The sequence below is a fragment of the Sorghum bicolor genome, chromosome 5 (assembly GCF_000003195.3).
Source record: "Sorghum bicolor cultivar BTx623 chromosome 5, Sorghum_bicolor_NCBIv3, whole genome shotgun sequence".
NCBI lineage: Eukaryota > Viridiplantae > Streptophyta > Magnoliopsida > Poales > Poaceae > Sorghum > Sorghum bicolor.
The window spans coordinates 58,012,250-58,028,198 of NC_012874.2; the positions used below are offsets into that span (position 1 = coordinate 58,012,250).

The 15,949-nt window shown below is 42.5% G+C and overlaps 3 protein-coding genes across 19 annotated transcripts; 2 read left to right on the forward strand and 1 right to left on the reverse strand.

Annotated features, from left to right (window-relative positions):
* LOC8083163 lies at positions 590 to 4,503 on the forward strand. Its single transcript, XM_002449549.2, has 5 exons — positions 590 to 812; positions 1,180 to 1,265; positions 1,690 to 2,538; positions 2,667 to 2,819; positions 3,955 to 4,503. Exons 1-5 carry the CDS (start codon positions 755 to 757, stop codon positions 4,333 to 4,335), a joined length of 1,527 nt encoding a protein of 508 aa, XP_002449594.1. The 5' UTR covers positions 590 to 754; the 3' UTR covers positions 4,336 to 4,503.
* On the reverse strand, positions 5,837 to 12,094 carry LOC110435817. 17 transcript variants are annotated; one of them, XR_002453672.1, is made up of 6 exons: positions 11,414 to 12,094; positions 10,905 to 11,007; positions 8,545 to 8,660; positions 7,782 to 8,377; positions 6,870 to 7,620; positions 5,837 to 6,223 (listed from the first exon to the last, which is right to left on the reverse strand). XR_002453672.1 is itself a non-coding variant. In XM_021461870.1 (4 exons), the coding sequence occupies exons 1-4, from the start codon at positions 7,812 to 7,814 to the stop codon at positions 6,079 to 6,081; spliced, it is 372 nt and encodes a 123-aa protein (XP_021317545.1). In that variant the 5' UTR covers positions 7,815 to 8,660; the 3' UTR covers positions 5,837 to 6,078. The 17 variants fall into 17 exon arrangements, 1 of the variants encoding a protein (XP_021317545.1); XR_002453677.1 differs by lacking the exon at positions 8,545 to 8,660 and having other exon boundaries at positions 7,782 to 7,841; XR_002453667.1 differs by having other exon boundaries at positions 7,782 to 8,660.
* Positions 12,224 to 14,768, forward strand: LOC8083165 (protein COFACTOR ASSEMBLY OF COMPLEX C SUBUNIT B CCB1, chloroplastic). The gene is made up of 4 exons (XM_002449551.2): positions 12,224 to 12,544; positions 13,163 to 13,287; positions 13,799 to 13,951; positions 14,035 to 14,768. The coding sequence occupies exons 1-4, from the start codon at positions 12,239 to 12,241 to the stop codon at positions 14,219 to 14,221; spliced, it is 771 nt and encodes a 256-aa protein (XP_002449596.2). The 5' UTR covers positions 12,224 to 12,238; the 3' UTR covers positions 14,222 to 14,768.

Below are 15,949 nucleotides of genomic sequence, written 5' to 3' on the forward strand. Positions count from 1 at the left end.
GAAGGCAAACGACACTTAAAGCATCTCCAACAGTTATACAATTGGACTGTGCATTTTAGAAATTTGCTAAAAATCTTAAAAATTGCTCTCCAACCGTTATGTATTTGACTTATGTATTTTGGCAAACTTGGCATTTGATAGACCAAACTTAGCATTTTTGCATAGGCACAATAGCTTGGCAATTTTGATATCCCGAGTTTCCTGGACTCCTTGTAATTATCGTGCGCGACCTCCCCACGCGCTGCGGTAGTTTTCCGCGAGGACTCCTCCCCGCACGAACTCTTCTTTCCCCCGCGCCGCCGTCTCCTTTCTTCACGCCGCCTTTTTTCTTTCCCCGTGCGCAACTAGGAGATACGATCCATCGCCGCGTTCTCTCCTTGGCGGCGACGGACGACGAAAATTCTCACGCAGAGGAAAAATCTCGCGCGAAGCGCGCCAAACAAAAAAAAAAGATCCCGAACAAAAATAGTTAAGTCCACTATTTTGAAAAATGCCAAGTCAAAAATGTCAAATACTTAAAGATAAACTTATTTTTTCTTTGGCAAAATATTTAGAGACTTGGTAAACTCTAAATTCCAATTGTCCGAGATGCTCTTATGAGAGAGTAGGCAAAATCGCTACCAGACTCCCGTCCTCTGCTCGAGGGTCGCAGCAGCAGCACCCCACGGCGCCGCCGTTGTACTTTTGCGCTTTTCAGCACATATAAACCGGCAAGAGCAAAGGGAGCATCGGTGGCTTTGGATTAGATCTGGGGATGGCGGACATGGGGAAACCTCAGCAGATGGAGGTGCGCAACCATGATGCGATAACTGGTATGCCTCCTGTTCGTCCCATGGTTTATACGACGAAGGTTGCTGAAATTATGTGCATAGATCTGTATTTCCTCCCTTGTGACAGTTGTGGTTATGAAACCCTTAAATCCTACTACCTCCGTTCTGAATTGAAAATCGATTTGGCTTTTCTATATACATGAATTTTCCCATGCATCTGGATGTGTATGTTAGATGGCAAGCTTACAATTTGGGATGGAGGGAGTAGTTCCTTACAGTTTATTGTTAAGCAAGATTTTGGTTACCGAACCTACATGGCTTGTGCAGCTAGCCAGCTGCAGCTGCCACTTCATGCCAGTTTCCCTTCTGTATCATGAGTTCATGACCTATCTGATATTCTGATTTCCAGGTGAGGGGTCGTCCTGTTCGGCTGCTGAAATAAAGCCTGATTCTCACTGCGGCGAAATAGTTGGATCGCAGGTCCAGCTTCCAGAGGTATGTGATGAGATCTTTATAGTGATTGCCTATGTAATTTTAAGTGTGGGAAACAAAAATTCAGTGTTCACTGCTAGAGCTAGGTAGATTTTGGATTATAGGAATTTGTTGGTCCATCACTCCATCTGATATCCAGTGAACGCTATCAAGTCTAGAGTTCCTTTGCAAGTTGAAGGGTCTGTGTATCCAAGGTGTGATTGTGACCCTCCTCAAGTGGGTATGGCTATGGGTTATGATTTCATCATTAAAAGATGGGGATGCCTGAGGTTATGGGCAGTTAAAAAAACAGTATATGATTGTTAACAAAAAGTAAACATGACTACATAATTCGATAGGATGTTCCACGTACTTTTCATTTCAACAAAGGAAGCATTATTACTACATCTATTTTGCGGTGTTTATTATTTATTTCATGCTTGTGCAGGACATTCTTCATCGGATACACGCCCTTATGCCAATGCGAGATGCTGCTCAGGCTGCCTGCGTGTCTCTTGCTTTCCTGCGTTCTTGGAGATGCTATCCCAATCTCATCATTTCTGTTGATTCACTATGCATAAATGAATATGGATCTCGGTATGATGAATTAACAACAGATTTTATCACTAGAGTTGAGCACATTATGCAGAATCACTCTGGCATGGGAGTGAAGGAATTTAGACTACAAAGCTACCCTTGTTCCACTATAGATCCCAGTTATCTTGATCACTGGATTCAAGTTGCCATGACACCTGGGATTAAAGAGTTTGAACTATCATTGTTTGAAATTGGTGACATCAAGTACAGTTTTCCATGTTCTCTTTTATCTACTGAGAGGGGAAGCTCCATTCAGTCTTTGATGCTTTCTGGGTGTTCTATTCACTCCACGGCACAAGTTGGTTGCATGAGTAGCCTGACAAATTTGAATTTGTATGAGGTCGACATCAGTGGCGAGGAACTATTATGTTTTCTGTCCAATTCTTGTGCTTTGGAGAAAATTTCCCTTTCAAACTGCAATAATATAATTTGCTTGGAGATACCTAGTCAGCTTCAAAAGCTTAATATCCTGAGCGTGTTGGACTGCCAAATGCTGGAGATGATTGACAGCAATGCCCCAAATCTCTCAACTTTCTCCTGTACAGGACACCAAATACATATCTCACTTGGACATGCATTGCAAGTGAAGGAAATAAGATTTGACTGTCACTATTCATCCAATGCACTTTATTACGCTATTACCAATCTTCCATTCATTGTGCCAAATCTCCAAACTCTATTTCTGTCAACTATTGATGAGGTAAGTTTTATGCTTGCGAATTAAGCCATTTTTTATGGCAGCAAAGTGCCATAGAATAGTTGTATGTTCGCAGTACTCAATAAATAATATTTTGTGCATGACTAACCTTTGGATATCTCTGTCTTCAGACTATCAATACACCAATGACGTTAGGCAAATTCCTCCAGCTGAAGTTCCTGGAGATTACATTGTCTGCTTCAAATTTTTCTCCAGACTTCGACTTTAGCTCCCTGGTATCTTTTCTTGATGCATCTCCTGCCTTGGAGACGTTCATCTTACGTGTAAGTCTTCATTTACCTCTGAAAAAGCTGCCCATGATGAAAACAAAATTAGCAATTATCTGTGGTACTTGTTTCTGAACCTAGCTGTCTCAGATTGAGACACCTGACAGTTCAGATTTTTCTGTTTCTCAAATGTGCAGAAGATCTACTTATCATTTCATTAATATAAGAGAGGAGAGAAACACAAGAGTGGAAGAGAAAACTCTCTCCCACCCAAAGACAGACCCAGACACAAGCTTACAGAAATACACCCAAACACACATAAGGATAAACTAAGTGGTTGTTTGGATCTCTAAAATATAAACATGTTTGCGCTTAACGAGTTTTAATCAGTTTTTAAGAAAACCCAGTTTTAGGTAGTTATGTCAGTTTGCATGTGTTTTATTAAAGATATGTTTGGATCTGCTAACCGCAAAAACAGTGAGACGAGAAAATCATGGTTATCCAATACACGTTCTCAGAAAAACGCTCAGGAGTCGTTTTTTACTAATACGCGTTTTTTGGGTTTTGTGAAAATTGGGTTTTCCTTCTACGGGAGTTTGTTGGGTGATCCAAACAATTTTTTAGGAGCAGTGTAAAGCACATTTTATGGAAGTTTTTTTTTTTTGTAAAACTGGAGATCCAAACAACCCCTAAAAGAAAGACAGCCTCAATCAAGAGGGGGAAAAAACAGAACAGGGGACAAGAAACTCCAGAACTAGAAATCACATAACCACAGAAATCACATAACCACATTAAGCTCCTGGAGATCTTTCTCTTTGGCTGAGCACCAGAGGACACACTCATCTGCATAAGATTGTCCAGACATTTGGCCTTGTCTTATTAAAATCACATTCATTCCAGTGCTTCCAGATTTCCCATGCTACTAGAATGATGATGAGTTTAGTCCTTTCCTGATTTCCTTTGGCAAATTTTTGATTGCCTGGTCGGGTTCAGCTTTCTAGCACAAAGCATTTGAAAAAGTGGAAACCAAGTATTACTTGCTGATTGGGAACTGGATTTTACTTGTTGCTGGATATTTCCTTAGCCATGGTTGTTACAAGTGAATTACATGTTTGTGGCGAAGATTGGTGTATCCAGTCTAACTGAACCTTTTAGTTATCATGGAAGAGACACTGACTTTATTCCTGTGCAGATTTCGATGCCAACCATTAGGCACGATTCAATTCTCGAAGATCCTGATGGTGATTCCTCACTACTACAATGCCTCTCAGATTGCTACCACGACAACCTCAAGAATGTGATGATAACAGGGTTTTGCTCCGCAAAGAGCATGGTCCAGCTCACTATCCACATTATGCAGAAAGCAAGGTCGCTAGACTGTCTTACGTTAGACACTACCCGTGGCCATGACAGGAGGTTTGCCAACATTGATAGGTGCTGGCCACTCACTGAGGAGGCACTTGTAGAGGCTGGAAAGGCTCGTGTTGCCATTGAAAGATACATTGAGGCAGGAGTGCCCCCATCTGTGAACCTGAAGATTATCGAGCCGTGCAGCAAGTGCACATACAGATAAACGATGGAGGTTCACATGAATAAAGCCCTTATGTGCACGAATTTAATGTTTTGACGTTTTGTTGACTTGTTAAAAGAGACTAAACTTTGCACCCCTGCGGGATAGATGGCTCAATAGTACTATTTATCTACTTATTATAACAGTTAATCTAATGTGCCTTTCTCATAAGTTTTGTGGTGCCATATCGTAATGCTGTGTTATGATGATAGTATGTGAGTTGTGAGATTCTTGTAGCGTTTATTAATAGAATAGGAAAGCACTGAAGCTTTCGTGTTATCATTGGACAGTGCAGATGAGTTTTCTATCTTCCCCCTGAAAAATGCTTTTTTGTTTGGATCCCTGCAATCTGGACATCTGGTAACTTCATATTACCTGCTGTACCTGTGCAATCTACGTAGTTGTCTGCTAGAAGCATTTGCTAGAGCTCGTTCGCTTGTTTGAAAAGTTACGACTGTGTTCGTTGATTTGTTGTGAGAGAAAAATACTGCTGAATAGATGAGTACTGCTAAATAGATCTCTTGAGTGTAATGACATTGCGCTCCATATCTGGACCATGGCATTGCGCTGGCGCAGGGTGTAATGACAAGTCTGATGATCTCTTGAGTACCACCATTGTACGAAGTGACTTCCAAGCTCACCTCTCGTTACTGTTCATTTGGTTGGGGGTAATTGAAAGCAGGAATAGAAGTCTAGAGATAATTGAAAGTAAGAATGAGAGTCTAGAGATAGGAGTTTACAAAATTTTTTATTTAAAATTTTTTATTTGTTTTATATGGGAATGAGACTTTTAGTGGGAAGGAGAAGGGAAATTTAGAGGGTCAACTCTCACTAATCAATTCCCTAGAGGAGGGGTGATAATTTGGTCGGAGTTGTTTTCTTAATAAAAGAAAAGTAGATCCTCATCGTTGATCATATTTTGCCTTTACACTATTCTCACAACAAATCAGTATAAGCAGCAACATAAACCAAATTTTAGCGAAGCGAATTCTGGAATTCAACCCCCATAGGGACATAGGGGATATAAATTTCCTCTTTAATTCATTTTATTATTTACCTCTATGAACCAAACAAGAGTTAATTTTCCTCCTTAATTTTGTCTATCAATTCCCACCACAAATTGACATGCCTCTTTTCACGTAGTTGCCAAACAGGTTGATTACCAAATTTGCCATACCAAGGATTTGACAAGCCATGGTTTTGGTTAATGATTGGTTGGCTACTAAAAGTTGCCAACTTCTCACAATTATCTTGTCAAATGTTTGGTAAATTTTTTACCTATTTTTTGGCTTGCCAAATCTTTAGTACGATAAATTTTGGTAGCGAATTAATCAGGCTCTTAATTCCGTCTATCAACTCACGCCACTAATCCATACTTTTTTGAGTTTTTTTTAAGAATGAAGAGAATCCATACTTTTGCAGTGTTGTTAAAGAAATACTAGATCATTCAGCGCCCTTCGGGCGCCCTACAATGACTGAAAAAACAATATGTGAACAACAGATATACACTATGTTACGAAACACATTTATCGCTAATGTTTTAACTTAGAAGAAATGGAGCATCCACAAACAACGAACATGAGGGCTTCACAGCCGTTATGGTCCTGTTCAAGCACATACTACACAATCGTTCACTATATGCACGGCTTCTGTAGCCATTATGGTTCTATCTAGCCATACATCACATACCATGTCATTACAGTCCACGATCGGTATTCATGACTACCAAACACTATAGTCGGTAGCTTAGAATGCCGATCCAAATACACTGGCGATCATTAGAGAGTACATATATAAAGTACCGAGAAACCAAAAGAGCATCCGTTGTCCAGCTTGTAGAGGCAAAAGCACCTTGATCATCCTTCTCCGATCAACTATCTTCAGTTGTGCACTGTAAACATAAGAGAATGAGGCGTAATGTTGGGAGCCATAAATTGCAACTGGCACACGCCACGTAATTATGAGAATGACAACATGTTATTTCACACGAATAAAACATCTTAAGATAAATGTCTACAAAGATAATTCACCCAATTCGACCGGATAGGTATGGAACACTAAGTATTGCATCGGAATTAGAGTGCAAGTATGGGCATAGTCCAGATTTCATTTATAAATCAAACGGACAGCTCCACTGTAGCAGTAACTGAGGTGTAGAGCATTTGATTTTTAAATTTGCATACTGACTAAACTACATATGGATACTTTATGCATAGAATCAGACCATAACAGGAAAAAAGGAGCTTATAATTTTAGGCAACATGTACATCTTGGAGTCTGAGATTCTATGCAGAGATTCAAGTTTCTGAGATGAGCTACTGGCATTAGTAATCTCACACTTTGGAAAAATAACACTATGCATTAACAACTTGATCCCATACAGCAAGAAACAGCCACATGCATATACATATAAGGATACCATGCGATACACACGCGAAGAGCGAGTTCTAGAAGGAAACAGCCACATGCATATACATATAAGGGTACCATGTGATACACACGTGAATATACATAAAATAGTTTTCAGCAATGCCAACCTTTTCCTATTCACATTTTTCAGTGTCTTGGTTTCCGAGTTGTCACGAACATCTTTGTTGGTATCTCCATCTAAGAAAAGTTTCTTCACAGATTTTTTGGGTGATGGGTGAGTTCTAGAAGGAAACAACCACATGCATACACATATAAGGATACCATGCGATACACACGTGAATATACATATAAAATTGCTACGGGAACTTTAAAATTTTCAACATAATATGAAAAAATAGTGGATCAAAATAAACAGACAAATAGATTTTAATAGAGCTTAACAATATAATATTCTGAGTCATATTTACATAAATAAGTGATTAGCCATGCATTGCAATGGAAGCAACACAAAGTTTAATAGGGAGTTGTTCATTGCTAATTCCAAATTAAGACAAGGGGGGATTATTTCCATGTGTTGCTAGATATACATTGCTACAGGAACAAAATAATAATGGCGCAAATCAAACCTAATTCAATAAGAGAAACAAACACAGATAAGTGGTGATGCAAATCAAACCAATCTTGTGCAAATCTAGTTGCAGTGGGTGAATTCACAATTCAAAAATAATTTTGTAAGAGGTCTATACATTGGAACTAATTTTTTGGTTCATATATCTATGTATAATCTACTCCTAATATTACATATTCTAGCTACTAAGTGCATTTTACATGCTCTGACCTGGCACCAGTACCTCCTGATCCCCAGCGCCACACTTGAGCAGTCCCACGTATACACCTCCGACCGCTGCCTGCACCCTCCTACGAGGCTCAAAATGTTATTTTATACTCACTAAAGAGGGCGACATTATTCGTTTTCTAAAATTAAGAATTTAACACATGTGCATGCTAAACACACGCTGAATGCATGTCTAATATAGACATTGAATCACTTAAGTATAATTTAATGGATGAAAATTTACCTCAAGGGCACCCATGGTCAAGAGCAGGATCATGATGAGATGGTGAAGGCAACAGAGCACCTGGGATTGATGGGGAAGGTGTGCCTTGTATGAACCTTGCTCTTAGAAAGCAATGTTCGACATTTTGACCATAAATAATAGCGCAACACATTTTATTTCTATCCTGAGCTATACATTGCTATAAGGAGCATTTGTAGTGTGGTGATCTAAAGCAACCTGCTTACTGTAATGCAAGCAAAAAAAAACAAGTTGCCTGCTGCTTTCTACCATCTAACAAGAGCCAGAGATAAACTCGTACATCTCATATGAGCAAGATCCGCAAGCAACTGGAGAAGTAAATTTAGACATCTCAATGCGATTTTCAAATCAGAACATCTAACAACACATAAAAGTATAAGATGCTACTCTCGCCTATATGCTTTATCAGAATATCTGAGGTTAAAATCTGATAGAGCATCGAAGTCATTAATGGAGAGACCTGTAATAGACAAGATCTTTACTTACTGTAAGAATTTAAATAGCAGTAGAGCACACACACATCAGACAAGTGATACCGTTTGCCTACCTAACCTTGATAGTGATCTTCTGCTATCAACCTGCATATAACATCAATGCCTACATGGTAGATTTTCTTGGAGCAAACTGCATACCCATTTATTACTAATGACTTAGATGGACATGCTTTGAAATAATCCCAACTTTCATGATGAAAGGTTTGAATTCAAAGGTATTGACAAAACATGGAAAATGAAAACTGGAATACCTAAGGGCCAGCAGAAATTCTATAAAATTTCAGGAAAGTGCAGGTTCAGTTATCAATAGGGATGACAAACACTTGCAATGTTGTAGATGCACATACAGTAGCAACAACTCCAACCTCTACAAAACAGCACAACAATAGAAGAACAATAATACATAAATAAACATAAATATAATGAATAGGTAAGTTCAGGCTAGGCACAGTTAATCTGTCTACAAATTACCCAAAGGAATACCTAAAGCTATTAAAATGGGTATGTGAAAAGCAAGTAGCTCCACAAATATATGGAGAAGGCTTGTAAAGAGAGTTATCACTATTGTGGTAAGAAAAATGCTAGAAAGAAAAGAACCTCACAAGTTCCCATATCTGAGCATCATTCCATTATTATACGACTCTATTTATATTTTAGTTTGGCTTAAGTGTCAGCTGAAGCTTAAAGCTGCTAGTTTTCCTTTACTTTGCACCAAAGAAAAGAGCGATTAGAAATTCAGAAATACAATGGAAAGGTTTAAAAACAAGGACGTGCCGCTGAGCTAGGAGCAAGGACGGCCGCGAGGCGGTGGGACGGCCGCGGCAACAGTAGAGGCGGCGGTACCATCCCTCTGCATGCAGTATCCGTGGGTGCTCCTCTCCGATTTCCCCCCATCCCACGTCTATTCTGAGGAGGAGGCGGCGGCAGCGGCGGGGGGCGGACATGAGAGAAGGGCTGAAGAGTTTGAGAGTCGAGTTAGGGTTTGTGACTGGGGGCTGGGAGCGGAATTGGGGACTACGGGTTGATTCAGAGAAGTCGAAGGACCTTTTTGCAAAATAGGCAGCAACAAGTATCAACACGCCAGGAAGCCACCGATGCTTAGAATGTTGTGGTGCTTCCAAAGCGCCCTTTGGGCGCCCTACCGTGACTCCTCTTCAATAACTTTAATTTTAGTGGGTTCATCAGAGAATTGCTTTATTCATCAACAACAAAAATTATAATGGCTAATTCCCTATAAAGGCATAAATGATTTATAATCTTGAGTTGACAAGTAAAAAACTACAAAGGCCACAGATGAGTAAGTAAAACTTATGAGATCACAAAACTACTTTCAGGGAGTGAGAGAAGACCAAAAGAACAAAAGAATTCACTCGCTGACAATAGTTTAATTCCATAGACCAAAGACAACCTATCCTCCATTATGAATTTAATGGATTAATGGTACATCTACATGGATAATCCGGTAGCCTCATATAGCAATGGCCATTGTGGTCATGAAAAATCAAATCGCGAGTATCATCATCAGAACAATGTAGTCAAAGCCCTATCAGCAACAGTTTTTTTATGGTCATATCAGCACCAAATGATCTACAATTTGGCACACCCAGCACATCAGAGCAACGTCATAGAAAATAGATGCAAGCCATAAAAAAAGAAAAGAAAAAACAGAAATATAGCTCACAATAATCTACAAAGAACCATTGAGGCAGTAGCCATTTACCAAGGAAATGTTAAATGATATTTTTTAATGCACAACATAACATTCACTGGTCCATAATACATTCTGTTTGTCCTCATTTTCCCAAAACAATTTTCAACTATAACATCCTGTGCTTCCTTCCAAGAGTAACCCACATGTCCAAAGGGAAAATCCAGAATGCCAGTAGCAAAGGTAATACTTACAGTACTACACAAATTCTGCAGTCTACACATGTAGGATGGTTGAATCTCAAGGCCCATAATCAAGGTCGCTCTCAGATTATTGGAAAAAAAAAATCCAAAATTGATTTAAAATGGTGACCGTGGGTGTTGTTTAATTCAATAGATATCAATTTTCAAGAAACCAAAAGATACCTGCAATGGGCTCATTTAAAAAATCCATTTATTAGATTATACTCATTTAAGATTTTATGGTATAGTATACAAGTAACTATTGTCAAGATACATAATTTAATGTGTGGTAGGACACAAAGTTACAAACTGATAGTTCTGATAGCAAAACAAGCTAGGATAGCCTCCAGCTCAAATTCTCTGCATCTAGCTGTCTCATGTACAAACCAGACTCAAATGTATCAATATGCCCCTTGTAGTTGGCACTATCCTCTCTACAATAGAAGTGTTTCTCCCTACTTACAGCATGTTGCTGTTAATAAAATTGGTTTGTTAAAAGAAGAACGGTGCACAGGGTAAGCACTTCATTGGTTATCAATTAAGAGGTTGTTGTTAAATCAGTTAAAGGGAGGACTGACAACACACCTAAATAATTAATAAGATTCCCTTGCAATGGTGCAGCCGAGATCTCCTTGGTTAGTCCATAAAAACTTCTTATGAGATACTACCAAGAAATATGACTGCCATGAGGCCATAAAAAAGAGGCAAGGATGGAACTCACCTCTGCAGGCCTACTGGGTGTCCAGATTATCTTCTAACAGTGTTCCTTTGCTTCTTGACTGTAAGACCGCTAGGACCACGACTATTATCATCGAACAGGAATACTGCAAGACAGATTTGAAACTACACCTTGTGAACAAAACAATAAGCGTAAACAAGATGCAAAGAAGGTACACAAGCCGCAGATTGATATAATTTCATTTAGCAAGGAACACAAGATGCATCGTGATTGAGCTGAGACTGAGCCTAAGACCGATTACTGTCTTTCGCCATCAGAGATATATCTATCAACTATCATAGGTGTGAAGCCCAAAGTTAACTCACGCAATAATATGTGTTGAGCTAAAACAGGCCACCTATCACAATTCGATGTTTCATGCAGATAGAAACTAAGCAAGGCATGACAACGAAGCACATAGTTTTACCCGGACAAATCATAACTCGTAGGCTTTAGCATATATAGTTTGAAAATTGATATGCCTCTGTACAGGTGATCTGCGAAGGACTCACCAGATCGAGTGCGCCGAGGGAAGTAGTAGCAACGCGTGGTCGTGGAACGACCAGCTGAAGGAGCAGCACGCGCCCATCTCCCTGCTTCTAGATCCAGTGGGATCTGACGAGGAAGGCACACCGATAAACTGACGAGCTCGCAGAGGTAGAGGGCTCAGGGTCCGTCGCACCACAATCCGCCTCGCTTAATGGATCTCGGGGGATGCCGAAATCGGAGCTGCCACACGAGATCTGGGGAGGGAGGACGCGAGCACCACCACAGCCTCGGCCACGCGCCCGCCGGAGCCCCGCCCACGGCCGGAGTTGCGCTCGCCCGGCGAGCCATTGCCCACGGGAGCCGCGCCCCAGGGGTCCATGGTGGAGGGGGAGGAGCACGACGGCGAGCCAAGATGTGCGAAGTGGGCGGCGTGGCGAGCCGCATCGGCGCGTAGGAGCAGCCGGAGGGGATTAGGGTTTGGCCGTTTCGGTGTGGGGGCTCTTTACAAAATGTCAAGGACTGCGGGTTGATTACCAAAAAAACTGGTGGGCGTTTTTGCAAAATGTATAGAGACACGTGTCACCGCGTGAAGAAGCCAGCAATGCCTCGAATTCTCTCGTGGCTCCAATCTGGAGTGACTTTTAATAACTCCTGATTGCAGGTGTTGACAAAAAAGAAAAGAAATATTGCAGGCAATTATTCTTCTACGTGTTTCAGTCCCCTCCTCAAGAGCCCGTGGACAAAAGCACCGCAGTCACTTACACACGGGCCCCGCCAACTTTATGAACGCACACCCTCCCCGCTTTCCCACCCCCGCGGGCCGCGGCCGCCCTTATCCCCAGCACAAAATGGACGCCACCACCGCCGCGGCTGCGAGGCGCCTCCTCCTCCCGCTCCGCGCCCTGCCGCCGGCGCCGCCGCGGGGCGCGGCGGTCTCCGCGCGCCCCCGGCGGCGACACGGTCCGAGGAGGAGAGTCCGTGCCGCCCCGGCGCGCGCGTCGCTGGACAGCGCCGCGGTCCTGCTCGACGCCGCGGCCGCGGTGGCCGCCGGCGGGACAGGGTACTCGCAGGCGAGCTACTACACGTCGCTGGGGCTGTTCGTTCTCTCCGTGCCGGGGCTGTGGTCCCTCATCAAGCGCTCCGTCAAGTCCAAGGTCTCGGATCCATCCCTGTGCACCTCTCCCCTCTTCCGTTTTCCGTTGCTGCTTGCCTCCGTCTTTGCTCGCCCCCGCACGCGCGCACCGCACCAACGTCTTGGTGCGCTGTGCTCGTGCCAGACTTGCTGGTGCCTGCTTGCTGATCTGAATTGGGTAACTCTGGCTCCTGGATGAGCTTATCTTGTGTCTCGGCGAGCGTACACACGGGTTTGATCTTCTGTGATTAGCTCTGAAGTAGGTTTCGTTCTTCCTTTCTTTGCGAGATGTGACTGCTAGTGCTGTATGATGTGGGTAGTGGTAGTGGAGTGGGCTTGTGGTGTCGGCAAAAGCTGATATACCTTCTTCTTTTCTTATTTGATTTGCATGGTCCAAGATGCCACCACCACGCCCGATAGGGACCGCACTGCATTGCATAATTAAAATTTATTAGTTGTCCTCTTGATGGCAATTGGCAAAGTTGTTTTATCACAAACAGTTTCATAGTGACTAAACTATAGCTGCTACTCTGCTAGTTCAGAGGTTTATGTGGGTTTCTGGACCCCTTTTTTTTCTTTTTGGTCCTTGACCAAAATTCAGCAGCACTGTTTGTCATGTATGCCAAATTGGTGGATGCAGATTGTGCAAAAGACATTTATCAAAGAGGAAGGGCAGTCGATGGCGCCAAATCAGGTGGCTGGAGAGATCCTGTCGTTCTTCACCCGCAACAATTTCACCGTCTCAGACCGTGGGGAGGTCATCACGTAAGTTGTGTGCTGGCTTTGTGTCCTGCTGCAGTAATACGTAGTTTGGCTATGCTTTTCTCTTTATGAATAAAACTCTAGTTAGCTTGGCTTTAGCTATGCTGTGTGATTCTTGATTCTACTGCGAAGCTAACTCTAAGTTCCCATCAATCCTCATCTAGTGTTGGAGACAGTAATTTGGTGTTTCAAGCACCCATTGTTTTCATCGTGATAGGAATATGCAAATGAGTATTACTTCTATTTTTGCAGCGCTTTACATTACAGAATGTTGAGGCATGTATTGAAAAAAAAATATAGCAACCATTACTTGGAAGAAAATGACATTTTTGTCTGATCTGTTGATTAGTAGCTGTATGGTAGTAGTGTAGCCACTTAGCAGCTTGTCCTGTCACCATTGTCTTCCGTAGTGTGAAATTGCAGGTCACATGTAATCCAGCACAAGCTTATGAATTTTCTTCCACATGGGAATACCTTGTAACCTGAACTGAGATATATTGTGCTTCTGAACCAGATTTGAGGGCACAATGATACCAAGCAGAGGGCAGGCAGCGCTGCTAACCTTCTGCACCTGCATTAGCCTTGGGAGTGTTGGGCTCGTTCTATCAATCGCTGTCCCAGAAGGTGGCAACAACTGGTTCTGGCTTATGACCCTAAGCCCCTTGGCGTATGTCTCTGCTACTCAACTCCCAGCAATTCAGAATGAATCTTCCAGTACAACTGTAGTAACTGACACTTCATGAGGTCCAGGGGAGTGTACTACTGGACAAAAGCGTCAAGGAAAGAAGAGATCAAGGTCAAGATGATCCTATCCGACGATGGGAGCTTATCTGAGATCCTTGTGCAGGGTGATGACGTCCAAGTTGAGCAGATGAGGAAGGAGCTCAAGTTCAGCGAGAAGGGGATGATATATGTGAAGGGCATCTTTGAGACATGACCGGGAGTTTGATATCTGTGAGTGAACAGTCGAGATGAGTCTATTTGCTGCAACGGAAACTGCAGAACTCAGGTGAGGAAATGCAAATTGGACGGGCAAATCTGTACCTTGGCTTAAAGGAAAAGAAGTGATCTTCATACGGGATTTGATTATTGTAAGTGTTGGCAGTATGAGGATAGTTTATGTGTGAACTTGACTTTGTAAAAAGTTGATGAGAAACACCTTGTTGAGCATGAAAATACTAGCCCTTTTACGGGAGAAAAGAAGTAACTGGAAGTTTGGCCGCTGCACATAGGAACTCCAATTGGACACCAGCCGAGCACCCAGGATTGCAAGTTTGCTCTCCATGTTGCAATGGAGAAGGTCATGCTTTTTTTTTTTGCGACCCAGGTAATATTGAGTACGTGGAGATATGTTTTGATCTTTTCTTGCTTGTGCATCTTATATGAAGCGATCGCTTCTGTTCTGCCATCCTGTTAGCATATATTATGTGGAGATTACAACTATTTATGACATCATAATAAGGAACTACAAGTTCGTGTAGTCATTTCGCAGAATTACAACCCCTGGTACTTGGTCGCAAATGTGATGTTTTGGTGTTAAATCAATCAGTATCTATTGTTTTTGTTGTTAAGTCAATCAGTCACAACGAGCCTTTTGGATGTATAGCATTATGAAAAGTAGGCTTCGGAGAAATAATATCCTGCAACAGGGCTTTGCCGGTCTACCATTATGAAACACGACAATTGCTAGAATGTCATAAGATGGATTTTGGAGCCTTTTATTCCCCTTATGTCCTTTCCCCTTACCTTATTTGTTGACTGACCAGCCGCTGGGACGTGAACAGCGCACAAAACGGATCAAGCGCGATCAGTCTTCTCCGACGCTGAGCTTCCCACGGCCAGCTCCCCACGCCGCCCGCCTCTCCACGCCATGGTCGTCTATTCCCCCACGCTCGCTCGTTTTGCATGCCCACCCACTCCGCATGCCTGCCCACCAAGTGTTGACTGCGCGACCCGCTCGCCCACCATGGCCAGCCCTAGCTCGCTGTGGTGTGACAGCAGCGCCGGCGCTACCGGCCATGGAGCACAGCACCATAGTGACGTCCTCAAGGCACAAGTATTCAATACCGAGAAGCTCACTCCATCTGTAGTCCATGGGGAAGGTCACTGCATCGGCAGTCCACAGAGATGCAACTGCAGCCTAGAAGAGTAGTGGCACCGCGAGAAGGGATGGCACCGTGGGGGAGCTGAACAGGGGGAGTGGGGGTGCTCACCATGCAAACCCGCTCGCCAGGGACAACAGCACCCTATCCCGCTCGATCCGTTCTGGAGTGGAAGAAAATGGCGTCTTCGTTCCATCCCATCAGCTGCTCAGTGAAAGAAGAGAGAGGAAGGCAGGGTCAGAAGGGAAATAAAGGCTCCAAGATCCATCCGATGGCATTCTAGGCGATTGTGTTGTGTTTCATAATGGTAGACCGATGAATTCCCACTGCGGGATGGTATATCTCCGAAGCCCACTTTTCATAATGCTATATATCCAAAAATCTCAGTCACAACTCACAAGTATGTGATGGTTTGGTGTCATCAACTCGTCATAACATAAGTCATTCTCTCAAAAAAATTGATAACAAAATAGTTTATATATGTTGAGTTTGAAGGTTTCAATGTAAAATATGTATTTGCTATGTTTTATAGATTTTTTTATAATAAAATGTACTGGTCAACA

Excerpts from the sequence above, each read along its gene's own strand:
- LOC8083163 (XM_002449549.2), top strand. The coding sequence starts at position 755 with ATGGCGGACATGGGGAAACCTCAGCAGATGGAGGTGCGCAACCATGAT. Across the intron at positions 813-1,179 it reads CAACCATGATGCGATAACTG|GTGAGGGGTCGTCCTGTTCG; the intron begins GTATGCCTCCTG and ends TCTGATTTCCAG. Across the intron at positions 2,539-2,666 it reads TTCTGTCAACTATTGATGAG|ACTATCAATACACCAATGAC; the intron begins GTAAGTTTTATG and ends CTCTGTCTTCAG.
- LOC110435817 (XM_021461870.1), bottom strand. The coding sequence starts at position 7,814 with ATGATCCTGCTCTTGACCATGGGTGCCCTTGAG. Across the intron at positions 7,621-7,781 it reads TGACCATGGGTGCCCTTGAG|GAGGGTGCAGGCAGCGGTCG; the intron begins GTAAATTTTCAT and ends TGAGCCTCGTAG. Across the intron at positions 6,224-6,869 it reads AAAAATGTGAATAGGAAAAG|TGCACAACTGAAGATAGTTG; the intron begins GTTGGCATTGCT and ends TTATGTTTACAG.
- LOC8083165 (XM_002449551.2), top strand. The coding sequence starts at position 12,239 with ATGGACGCCACCACCGCCGCGGCTGCGAGGCGCCTCCTCCTCCCGCTC. Across the intron at positions 12,545-13,162 it reads AGCGCTCCGTCAAGTCCAAG|ATTGTGCAAAAGACATTTAT; the intron begins GTCTCGGATCCA and ends TGGTGGATGCAG. Across the intron at positions 13,952-14,034 it reads ATGACCCTAAGCCCCTTGGC|GGGAGTGTACTACTGGACAA; the intron begins GTATGTCTCTGC and ends CATGAGGTCCAG.